This window comes from Siniperca chuatsi, linkage group LG19, assembly GCF_020085105.1.
Source record: "Siniperca chuatsi isolate FFG_IHB_CAS linkage group LG19, ASM2008510v1, whole genome shotgun sequence".
Taxonomy (NCBI): domain Eukaryota; kingdom Metazoa; phylum Chordata; class Actinopteri; order Centrarchiformes; family Sinipercidae; genus Siniperca; species Siniperca chuatsi.
The window spans coordinates 593,335-606,565 of record NC_058060.1 but is presented as its reverse complement, the minus strand read 5'-3'; the positions used below and the strand labels follow the sequence as shown (position 1 = coordinate 606,565).

At 41.5% G+C, this 13,231-nt stretch overlaps 1 protein-coding gene across 1 annotated transcript in view; it reads right to left on the bottom strand.

Annotated features, from left to right (window-relative positions):
• cubn (cubilin (intrinsic factor-cobalamin receptor)) overlaps positions 1-13,231 on the bottom strand; it is a 125,367-nt gene that overhangs the window by 33,461 nt on the left and 78,675 nt on the right. The window contains exons 40-43 of the mRNA XM_044176757.1: positions 12,853-13,050; positions 8,872-9,018; positions 7,649-7,839; positions 950-1,118 (exon numbers count right to left, since the gene is read on the bottom strand). Coding sequence (XP_044032692.1) covers positions 950-1,118; positions 7,649-7,839; positions 8,872-9,018; positions 12,853-13,050 — 705 coding nt within the window. The remainder of the gene's footprint in view (positions 1-949; positions 1,119-7,648; positions 7,840-8,871; positions 9,019-12,852; positions 13,051-13,231) is intronic.

The window sequence follows — 13,231 nt, the reverse complement described above, 5'->3', positions numbered from 1 at the left end:
TGGGTCCATGGTCCGCCCTCCTGCTGCTGATCACTGACACACCTGACGTCCATCATCCAGTCAGTCTCCACAGTATATCTACCAGGCTCTACAACACTACCAGCGCCAGATCGTCTCCGTACACTTATACGATACCTTTGTCATGGCTCCTAACTCAACCAAAGTTAAGTTGTAGTTATTCGCTATTGTTGTCTCTTTGTAACTCTGTCTGACTCTGCCACAGAGCTATTCCCTGCCGTTGATCAGCCACGGTATCCTCCCCGATCTCTGCAAGGCTGCCTGCCTGCCTGTTCTGCCTGCCACACTAGCTGAGCAAGCTTCCTTTCCTGCCCTGCCAGCCTCACCACACGAGTAAGCTGCCGTGCCGGTTCTGTCCATCACGCTACACGAGCCAAGCCAGAACCTACAGAATCAGAATCAGAATCAATAAAGTATTTCTGATTCTGATTCAGAAACGGCTAGGCTCCAGGGATGGAGACGGTGAGTGTAGGTTCTGGCTTGGCTCGTGTAGCGTGATGGACAGAACCGGCACGGCAGCTTACTCGTGTGGTGAGGCTGGCAGGGCAGGAAAGGAGTTGGAGTTTCTCCTAGGACCGGGCCTACTTCACCCTCTAGCTACAGTGGACTACACCGGATTTGCTGCTCTGGAAGAGCGCATATCCACCTGTGATTGCTTGCACAGTTTTAATAAAAACTGTTGCTATCACATTCCAAGTACGACTTCCATGTGTTCTGCAATTGGGTTCTTAGATCGTGCACTACGACAGAAATCTCCAGGTACTCCTGTAGCCATTCGACGATCAACAATTCAAATAGTAACATTGTTGTAAGTCTTTGGTCACTGATAAAGTCATCGATTATGACACTGCTGTGTGATCATCAACCATGTTGATCTTGTGATGAATTCTACTGTGACAGAAGAAATAGAAAAAAGGAGTGGTGGCTGTACCCAGACTGTGGGCTTCAAAGGTCATCTTGAAGCCGCTGGCCTCATTACTGGTATCAGATGCGAAGTGAATAAAGAGGTGGTTGTCAGTAGTCTGGAGGAGGGACGGCAAACTTGAACCACAGAGACGTTCCCGCAGTAGTGGAGATGAACCATCTGGACCATTCCTGAGCTGTGGAGACAGCAGTGAATATGAAATAAACAATTTACCAACTGATCATTAATAATGAATCCCACACCTCAGAGAAGTAAAGAAAATACAGTTTTACCTGAATAGTTCTATGTAATAAAAAGTATTACTAAATTTTATAACTGAAAGTGGTTGATCCTAATTCCGGGTGACTTCCTCATTCACGTTGACAGCTGCAAATTTGACTGTAGGCTCGTAGTTGATTTCAATAGTGGTTTTAAGCATGGTTTTAGTGATCTTAATCGTTTTATAACCATTTTTTATTTTGTTTTTACTTTTTATCTTATGTATTTCATGCCTGGTGTCATATGATGTGTGGTATGTGGACCCAAATGCAGAAGATCAGGAAGCGGGATGAGGTAGCTGGATGACCACAGTGTTTATTGGGTGAAGTGGTTTACAAGCAGGTACAGGCAGACAGGCGGCAAACAGGTAATAGGCAGATACAGGTCCAAGTAATTGGTAATGGGTTACCGGCTGGCATTGGTGGAGTCCAGTGAGGCTAAACAAATCCAACAGGCAAAGTCCAGAATCCTGACATGGTCCAAGGGAGACAAAGAATCCAAACCACAGAACTCATGGTAAGAATGCCGGGACACTGGGCACGGGAACGAGGTACAACGAACAGTGCACCTAACGGTGACACACACAGAAGACAGGAACAACCCCAGACAGGAACAACAATGATCCGACACTGAACAAAGGAAAAGACCTGGACTAAATACCCTAAGGGAGGTGAGACAATGAGACACCGGTGCAAACAATCAAGGAAGGGCCAACAATCAAAACTGGAGGGAAAGCAAACAAAGACAGGAATTAAAACCACAAGACACACAAGGAGAGGAACACAGTACAAAATAAATCAATCAAACTTTATTTCTATAGCACCTTCCAACAACCAAACAAAATAAAACAGGAAGTGACAAAACCTCAAACTACAACACCGAGGTCCTTTTCTCAGCATTTCCTTTCGAGTGACAAGGATATCATCTTCCAGCTTGACCCCGAACTCCCAGGTCACTTGAACCAAAGTGGTGGTTAGAAACTACAAGAAGAGCAACCTCCAGGTGATTTCACCTCTGGTGCTCAACCTCTCCAACCACTTCAGAGCTCTACCCAGGAAAGCGCCAGTCCACCCAGGAGATATACCCATGTCTGCTGCCGACGTAAACCTACACTGTCCTGCTGCTGGTACTACTACTGCCAGCACTTTGCCCAGTCCCTCGCTGCCTTGATTGGGCTCTGGTGCGGATGCTACTCCAGTGCCTTCAGCTGCCACTGCAGGTGTCCCACCTACGGCCGCTGCTGCTCCTGCTACATCCAGCCCCTCGCCGCTATCCCTGCTGCCAGCTGTGCCCTGCCGGGTTTGTCTACCAAGGGAAAACAGGCGGACTACCGAGGTGCATCCCGGGACTGTGGTTTCCCCCATGGGAAGAGGACCCAGAGGGGACACCCTGAACGAGTCTCCCTCCTGTCTTATTGTAGGCTCATCCATGGTCCGGCAAGTCTATGGTAAATGGTAAATGGACTGTACTTATATGGCGCCTTTCTAGTCTTTCTGACTACGCAAAGCGCTTCAGTCTATTGTCCTACCACAGAAACATTTTGTTATCCCAGTGCTCAGGTGCTCCACAATAATTCCATGCTCCATAAACTGCTTCGGGATAACCCTTCTGCATCCTCAGTGGTCACACATGTTGGATCTAATGACATCAAGCTTCAACAATCCAAAAAGTTGAAGGATGACTTTAAAACTCTGGCAGACAGTGTGTTATTTCCGGACCCCTGCCGGCCCCTTGGTTCGGAGATGTGAAATTCAGCCATATGCATGAGCTGCATATCTGTCTGAAATGACTGACCTGTGCAATGGGCATTCCTTTTGTGGAAGCGACCGGACCTATTTGCACAGGATGGACTTCATCTCAACAGAGAAGGTAAACGACTATTAGTACACATTATACAGTAGATCTCACACTGAAGTCCTGTAAACCGTCAAACGACTGACATCCACGTCATGTAGCAACCAGGTGTAGTTCAGTCACTTCGCCAAGTCAGTCCGTAACAATACCCTCCTGTTCCTACCACAATTCTACAGTTGTGAACATTGAAATATTCTCCATTCTTGTTATAGTCAGCTGTCGCAATGACACAAGGAAATATAGGGGTACTCCTCACAACGGCACAGTCTCGAACATTATTGTCGCACTGATCATTCATCAAGACGTTTTATATTAATGATTTTATTTCTGAACATGGCCTTAGCTTTTTATTTTTAACTGAAGCCTGGCTGAGGTCAACTGCTTCAGTTACGTTGTTGGAGTCTTCTTCTAATTTCACCTTTTTATACTCCACTAGACAAACTAAAAGAGGGGATGGGATTGCCACTATTTTCTCTAGTAATTTTACCTGCACTCAATGCTCTTTTGGCAGTTTTCTAACATTTGAATACTTACCAATGGTTTTCAAAGTACAACAACCTGTACTCACTGCGACTGTCTATTGCCCCCCAAACATGATAGCAACTTCTTAACTGAGTTTTATGATTTTATGTCCATTGTTCTTACCAGTCATGATAAAATCATTTTACTTGGTGATTTTAATTTTCATGTCAACAATTACACTGTTTGAGGGCTTTGGATTTTTTAGATCTTGTTGCTAGTCTCAATCTTGTTCAGCATGTTTAGAGTGCCACCCACATTCATGGAAATACACTGGATTTAGTTATTACAAGGGATATTGATGTTGACATTTCATCTATTGCCAAGGTTCCTGTCCATTTTTAACACCACTCTCTCTGAATCACATGACCGTCCAGAGACTGTCACTCGGAAACGTAATATTAACAATGAAGTTATTGACAAATTTTCAAATCTGGTGAATACCTTTCCTCCATTCACCACTGGCTCAGTTGATGATCTTGTGGACAATTTAAATGATAAATTAAGATTCTCAATAGATACAGTTGCTCCTGCACAAACAAAAACAAGGCAATTCATTCGCAAATCACTGAGGCAAACTGCTACAGTTTGTCAGCTGAAGAGAAATTGTTAAAAAGCTGAGACGGTGGAGGAAAAGCAAACTACATGTTCACTTTGATATTTTTAAGGATCAAGTTAAAATTTACAATAATGCAGTCAGGAAAGAAAGACAAGCCCATTTCTCAAAGATTATCTCAGAAAACCAAAATAATCACAAGGTGCTTTTTTCCATTGACAGTCTTCTAAATCTATTGCCTGCTCTCAGTCTTTATAATAACTCATCAACTCTTAGATGCAAAGAATTTGCTTCATTTTTTAAAAGATAAAATAGTCTCTATTAGAGCCGGCATTATAAAGAGACACTCAAATGACCTGGGATCTCTCTGCTCCTGGTCCCCACCTTATAATGTCAGAAGATGCCATCAGTAAAGAAATTAGCAGGATGACGTCTTCCACATGTTTCCTAGACCCCATCCCAACCAAGCTGTTTAAATCCTGCTCCCATAGCCTCTCCCAAGAAACAAGTATAATAAACTCCTCTCTTAATTTAGGTATCTTCCCCACAGCTTTCAAGACTTCACTGGTAAGACCTCTCCTCAAGAAATCCAATCTAGATCACTCTGAACTAAGAAATTACAGACCCATTTCTAATCTGCCTTTCTTTGGTAAACTTTTATAGAAAATTGTTTTTAATCAACTACTTGTTCATCTAAACAACAAAGGCATTTTAGATTCCTCAAGGAAGCATTCTCAGCCCAGTTTTGTTTTCAGTATATGTGCTCCTACTTGGAAACATTATTAACCATCACCATGTTGACTACCATTTTTATGTTGATGACACACAATTGTACATCTCTGTCTCGCCAAATGACCCCAGTGCACTACATGCTGTCATTGCCTCTCTCTCCGACATTAATGTATGGATGGGTAAAAACTTTTTAAAGCTAAATGAGAAAAAAAACAATATTCTATTAATAGGACCAAAAGCAGCACGAAAAAAACTGCACTCAATGCTTGGTGGTCTTAGCATACAGGTTAAATCTAACATCACAAACCTGGAAGTGATTTTAGATTCTGATTAAAATTACATTTCTCATTTTAACAAGGTCATTAAACATAATTTTTCCATCTCAGAAATATTGCCAAAGTCAGACCTTTTTTAACCCAGAAAGATGCTGAAATACTTGCTCATGTTTTTATTACGAGCCGTTTAGACTACTGTAATTCACTTTTTACTGGATTACCCAAAAAGTCTATAAGAAAACTACAGCTAGTAGTGCTCTGTGGCCAGAGTCTTAACTAAAACAAAGACAATGGATCGCATCACCCCAGTACTTAAGACACTGCACTGGCTACCTGTATCTTTTAGAAATGATTCTAAAGTTCTTTTACTTGTTTATAAAGCATTAAATGAGCTGGCTCCTCCCCACATCAGAGACTTTCTATCATTTTATGTTCCAGCCAGATCACTAAGGTCCTCCATTGCTTTTCTTTTAAATGTTCCTTATGTGTCCCATGAAAGTATGGGTGAAAGTGCCTTCTCTTCCTATGCCCCTAAACTGTGGACCTCACTGCCTCTGGATATTAGAATGACAACCTCTCTCTGTATTTTTAAAAGGAAAATAGACCTATGTTTTTAATCTGGCTTTTACTTTTAATATGGTGTAAAGTTGGTTCTTTACAATTTTTGTCCCCTCTTCCAAGAGGCTTCATTTGCTCTACTGACTGGTGGGGTGTTCCCAGGCATTTCAATCTCACTTGGTCATTACCATGTTGAGCTGAGGTAACAACAATATCAGGGCACCACTGTAGGTAGGTAATAGATGTCCCCTTCACTCCTCTTTCTTTCAATATCTGTATTCTCTCCACTAACCAGATAGAGAGGATAGAAGGTTTATCTCAGGTGGTTTGAAAGAGAAATGAGGGAGGACACCTACAGTTTGTGACACCTGTGCCACACTTCTCAGTGTACTTTACTTTACTTTAAATGCGAGAATGCATTGCTCCGTGTAAGTTCAAGTTCAAACTTTATTATGAACCCAGAGGGAAATTAGCAGGCTAAGAACAACACAGCAATAGACAGCACACAGGTCAATACAAAAGTTAAAAAGACATAGTCAAACACATATCACAGTGGGTTGTAGTCTACGGTAAAGTAAAGTGCATTACAGTAAAGCACTTTACCCTAGTGTAATGATCTCTCCTTTCATCCACCTGCTTCACTGTTACTCTCCCACTGTAGTCTTTGTTATGCAAGTGTGTTCTTGTAAAAAGCCGATTAGAAACCCAGTTAACCATATACATGACCAAGAAACAGACATTCTCTGGGTTTCTCTAATCCCCTACCCCGATTAGAGAAACCATCTTACTGAAGAAAGCCAACTGTAACCCTTGTACTTAAGTGCTTATTAACGCACTGATTGTGGTCTTGACAAACCTTTCCCAGGCAGTTTAACTCCAATTCACACTTGTTTTCACAAGTGTACTTCAGTTCATTTGGTCCGTGTGTGGTTGTTACATTTAACTTGAGTAGGATCACACATGCAACACACTTATGTATCAGAGAAAATCGCTGCGTTCACGTGCTGACACACATACTGTACGTGTTACCGTGGTTACTAAATGTCATTTGTGGTGTGGACCGAGACACATCTTTTCAGGCGGTCTTAATCCAGTTGTTTGGTCCTTGCCAGTTTGACAGCTTTCACACTGGCCCAAATGAAGCAAATTAAATGTGCAAATGCACTGGAGTTCATTTGAACTGAACCAAACATGTTAACATGTGACAACTATCATGACTGCCACAGGACCTCACCTCAACACATAATTTACCTCAATGACCTTCATGTGATGTCAACGTGTGGCCCAAAGACTTAGAAAAACCTCAGTAGAACTGCTGAAGTCTCTGGGCTGAGTGGCCCTGACTTAGTGATATTCTGTGACTGATTGACTGACTGTGATGATTAAGCTTGGAATTATGCTTCTCCGACAATATGCATAAACGTCTCCAAAGACCCACACAGAGAAGGGTGTTATGGGTAACCATACGCCGCAGAGGCCGACATACACACCTCCAAAATCTTAACTCTGCGTTGTGCGCACCTGCGAGTTAAGCAATTTGATTGCTTGATTCAACTCCAGTTGGGAGGTGGGTTTGAAATGGAGACGAAAACAAATGTACACGTACTACATACAAGTATAAAAGACATCAGCATGCAAACATATCCGAGCGACCCCCATGCATGTTTGCCTGCGTGCAGCCCGGATAAGTATAATTCCAGACGCCTGACACAAGGTTAATGTGTGTTTAAAAGGGCAACAGGGTTCATAATTATTTCATGTTAATGGAGCAGTTTGAGGCTGTACGCAGGAACAGTTTGAACGTCATAATTCCTATTTTGGACAACTTGTAAGCAATTGAAAATCTTAAGTTGATGCTAACTTGCAAAACTAAACTGTCACTTGTAGCAGTATGGATCTGGTTTTGAACTAGTATTAATAATATACAGATTTTGCTATCCATATGTTGTTTACCTCCAGGTAGTCTCCTGAGCTGCATCCAGTTCCATAGCCTTGAATCTGGAAGGGGCTCTGGAAGGTGACAGAAACCCTGAAGCCAGGCGTCACCATCACATGCCAGTTACAGTTCAGACCAGGCAGGTAGTTCTGGGGGTAGCGGGGACTGCTCAGCACGCCCCTGTCTACATGCAGGAGGCCACCACAACCTGAAAAGACAAGTATTATTATTATTATTAATATGATTAAATATTGTTGTAGAGTAGTGGCAGTAGTAGTGTGTGACAGGAAATGTGTGGAAAAAGAAAGGGATATGACATGGGAGACAAGGTTACTGTCCACCATTGAATGTCAAATGGATGTTAAATGCTGAATGACCAAAAACTTTCTACAGTTAAATGGGAGTAAAGATGTCTGTAATCATTTCCTATTTACTACATGTATATAGTGCATTGTATTTACTGTGTGTCCATGGCAAGTACACTATTGTCCGCTAACAATCAAAGATTTGTACGTGTCCAAAAGGGTCATCATCATCTTTAGTTCCTTTTGTACTATTCATTCTTGATCACTGTAACTTCATTGCTTTTTCTATGAGGGAGTCAGTCATCATCTCATCTGCAACTTGTCCAAACTGCAGCAGCAAGACTCCTCACTGGCGTCTCACTTATATGTGTTGCATATGCACAAAACAGGCCTTGAAAGATGCGTATGCCACTTCCCATGGAAAAAAGTTAGTAAAAATCTTTTAACTGGAGGGGGGGGTTGCTTGGCAACTGTTCCTGGCGAATTGTTGTTTTGTTTTGACTGGTATGAAAAGTTTGGATACCCCGGGCATAAAGACTGGAAGCTAGTCTGGCTCTGTGCAAAGTTTTAAAAATCTGCTATCACTAATTAACACGTTATATCTTGTTTGTTTAAGCCACACACAAACCAAAGAGTAAAAACGACAAGTTTCTTGGCCATGCCACTAACTTCCTGGAGTCTCTGCTGGTTGCCTGGCAACCTAACAGTCATGACAAGACTCCTGGTGGGCACTGCATTGAAGGGCTTCATTTTTTTCCCTTTGAATCCATCTTCTCTGACTGCAGGACAAACCAAAACAGTCGCTGCTGCACACTGAGCAGAGAGGTATTCCTGCCTTTAACTGACGCTTACTGGCATGTCTCGAGTTTTTTGTTTTAGAATACTGAGAGTAACAAATATATATGGTGTTTATCAATTTGCTTCTGGTGTATGACCTCTGGAGTAGGAGGCATTAAAGCCTCGGCCAGTAACGCTGCTGTCTGAGGAGAAGTGGATGAACATGGAGTCTCCTGTTGAGTGGAGAGAACCTGGAGGATCTCGACCACACACACTGGCCAGCATGGGGGATAGACTGGCTGCACCTGGGAACACACACAGGCACACAGAAGGGAATCATAAGATGTCCAGAAAAACAAACAGACTTACCACAGCAGCGTATGTATATATTTTCACTAAAAATATACCAAAGACTCCATTCAGGTTTGGTTTGTGGTGTCTCATGGTAATGGGTTTAATTATGGCTCTACAGAAAAGGCTTTTCCTTTCTTTTTTCTTTTTTTTCTCGGCATTTTGCTTTGTTTTGACAGTACAGTAAACAGACAGGAAAGGCAGGGGAGAGAGGGGATTGACAATGAAATCAGGTCTCCAGGTCCACTTTGTGGCTATTAACGTTATTGCTCTTTTATAATAGGACGGTGAAGGATGCAAGAACATGTTCTTTCTCTGCACTTATTTCTGCCCGTCAGCACAACCCCAGATTCCTATTTAAGTAAATACTCTTAAGTCTGCCCAATCCTGCCTTTTTAGATGTGGATCACCCGCTCAGGGATTCTTTGAGCAATTTTTCTGCTGTTACTCTGCCTGAACTTGCAGACATCATGTCTCTTATGAGAGTGTCCTCCAGCCCTCTGGACAAAATCCCAACTAGGTTTTTATTGGAAGTTATGGATTGTATTGCGCCCCTTTTGCTAATTATTTTTAACAACTCGCTGTCTACTGGCTGCATCCCTGATTACTTTAAAACAGCTTGTGTCCAGCCAGTCCTAAAAAAACTTGGGCTTGATCCCACCCTCCTGGACAACTATTGTCCAATCTCCAAACTGCCTTTTATTTCCAAGATTCTCAAAAAACTTGTATCTAAGCAGCTTCTTGCTGCTGTGGAAAACAATAATACCTTTGAAAAGTTCCAGTCTGGCTTTCGTCAACACCACAACACCGAGACAGCCCTTCTCAAAGTCACTAATGACCTTTTAATGAATGCAGGCGCAGGCATGTGTTCAATTCTTGTGCTGTTGGACTTAAGTGCTGCCTTTAACACAATTGGACTGAGGGACTGGGTGGGCATATCTGGCACTGCACTAGACTGGTTCTCATCTTATCTGTCCAATAGGAAATTCTGTGTCAGCATTAATAACTTCATGTCATCCTTTTCCCATATCAAGTACGGTGTGCCTCACGGTTCAATTCTGGGACCAATACTGTTCTCCTTATACATGCTTCCTTTGGGTGATGTCATCCGCAGACATGGTATTTCTTTTCATTGTTATGCGGATGACACACAGTTGTACCTCCCTGTCAAGCCCACTGACCTTAGTACGCTGAGTTCTCTGCAGGACTGCCTGTCTGACATAAAAAATTGGATGTCGATACATTTTTTTCAGCTCAACTCAAATAAAACTGAAATCCTTGTTATTGAGCCCCAACACATCACTAAACAAATACTGCCATCTACTGATAACCTGTCACAACATATCAAGCCTGTTGCAAGAAATCTTGGTGTCCTGTTTGATAACAATTTGTGTTTTGAGCAACATATCACCAAGCTTGTCCAATCATGTTTTTCTCACCTCAGAAACACTGCAAAAATCCGATCTATTTGAAATTTTATTTGCACCCATACAACCACTCTGTATGTTACATACGTGAGAATGAGGGTGCTTGGGTTCGTTGTAGTTCAGGTGGATACCACAAAGGTGCACCTAATGAGTTTCTACTCAATTGTAAAACCTTTTGACAGGAATATTTAACAATAATGAGACCCAGAGATGGTTTTTAGTTTAGAAAATAAATGGGTAAAACCCTTGTTTAATGAATCAAAAGGATTTGGCAAATGAAATATAAAACTTCCCCTAAAACACAATATAAAAGTCCCTAATTATGACAAAATGTACAAAAATAAATAACCAAAAGATATCCCAAACAATTAAATAATAATCTTAATCCCTTTAAATAAACGTTTACATTTTAATAGTCATGTCACTGGGTTTTGAGAATAAGAGGGATCAATCATAACCCACCCAGTTTCCCTTACACTATAATACCCGAATTTACCACTGGGCTACATATTGATGCAGAAACTGTATGTGCAGCAACAGTCTGTTCACTTGTCTTAATCTAAAAACTCTGAAACGACTGCAGACTGTACAGAACTCAGCTGCTAGGCTGTAAACCAGGACCGAGAGGTTCGACCACATAACACCTGTTTTAGCCTCTTTACATTGGTGACCCTGTTTGTTTTAGGATTGATTTTAAGATCTTGTTGATTACTTTTAATGGCTTCATGGCTCCAGACTATATTTTAGACCTTGTAATCCCTTATGAACCTTCACGTAGTTTGAGCTCTTCGGGCAGGGGTCTCCTGTCTGTTCCTGAGTCCAGGATGAAAACTAAGGGGGACAGAGCTTTTGCCATCAGGGCCCCGAGGCTCTGGAACAACTTGCCCAAAGAAATTAGGTTGTCTGAGTCAGTGTCTTCGTTTAAGTCTCGTCTCAAAACACATTTTTATTGGAAAGCATATCCTGATTTTACCTAAACTGTTTATTTTATTGGTTTTGTGTATTTTATGTATTTTATTTCTTTATAATTCATCATTCACCATGGTATTTTATTTCTCTTGTTGTGAAGCACTTTGTAGGTTGTTTTGATAAGTGCTCTATAAATTTTATTATTATTATTAAGTTACCGGGGTGCCCTGGGAAAAGGCTTTTCATCTGTAGTCTAACACAACAAAGTATTGCCTTGGGGATGTCTCTCCCATTATTTAACTGGACATCAAAAGCCCCTACCTTCTTTACTTCTGTTACACCTAAGTGGTGCTTCCAAAACTGTTGTTTTTATGTTTTTTCTTTTAACTTGTTTTTAAAAAATGTTTTAATCAAGCAAGAAAACGGACAACAAATGCAAACAAAAACAGCATAAACATGCACAGACATCCACCATACATTGAATCCACAGTAGCTACAATATCAGTAATGTTACTTATGGTATGTGATACATGCTTAAAGGTACAATGTGTAATTCCTGGCCACATGCTCCAAACAAATAATGAGCAGCATTTCACCTCCTCCCACCCCCTCTCCCCTCATCAAGAGATTGACAAGCCCTCACGGCAGCTCTACTTCTTTGTCCTCTCATATTGGGCTGAGGGCAGACTGGACAGTGACTCACTATCGCCTCTTGAGGTACAAGTAGTATTACAACACAGGACGGACCGGGGCTAGCTGGGTAGCAAGCTAACGTCAGTAAATATCTCTGCAACACAATACATAGACGTGACATAACGTCAGAACTGTTACTTTCTGTTGATAATGTTAGTTAGTTTTTTGAATGTTTAAACTAAAATTCTAGCCATATCTTACCCATTGGATCTTTAATATTCATAGTTTAAATAGAGAACTGCTACTAAATAAGCCAAAAATGTTTTTTTGGCCTGACCCATTTACTGTATATACACATTGTATCTGGAGAATTTGATCGTTAGTATAAATGTAATTAAAACTCAGACGGCCTCTCGTGGTTTGGAAATCCAACCACTGCTGCAATGCTGACTTTACTGCAGATTTCACTTCACTCTAATAGCCACGCGACCAAATTCAGTCATTTTACAGCGTCAGCAGCACAACATATAGGCAAACATATGACATACCTCATAAGGCCCCTGCCTGAACTCCATGGCCAATTACAAAAAATTACAATTTAAAAATAAAAATTTTAAGTCTCCAAGACCAGGCTGAGATAATTCTGATGACATTGTCAGGATTATTTTCCTCCTCTAGAGCCACAAAAGACATTAGACAACTGCTTGATGTGTAAAATCAGTGAAAACACCAGTCAATACCAGATCGACAGCTACTTACAGTGCAAAAGGTTTTGTTGTTTCTTGTCACTGTCTCATCCTGTAGGGTTTCATGGCTTACCATCTCTGATGACAAGGCTGTCAAAGTAGCAGGTGGGGTAGTCCTCCATGTCCAGAGACAAGAGGTTAAACTCTACAGTCGAGTCTGGAGAACGTATCAACCAGGTACACTCCTGGTTAGGAGGGTAGTTTTCAGGCCAGCCAGGAGAATAGAGGAAGCTAGGAGTCTCCCCTGTCATTAGCACTCCACCACATGCACCTGACACACACACACACAGAAAAAAAAAAACCCAACACAGGTTCATTCAGATGGTGCACATGCAATACCGAAAAAGACCATGCAATCATAACTGTAGGAACATCCATCTATAAGATTACATACACATGTGATTAATTAACTGTACCTTTGGTTCAGAGTGAATTGGTTGGACATTCATGTA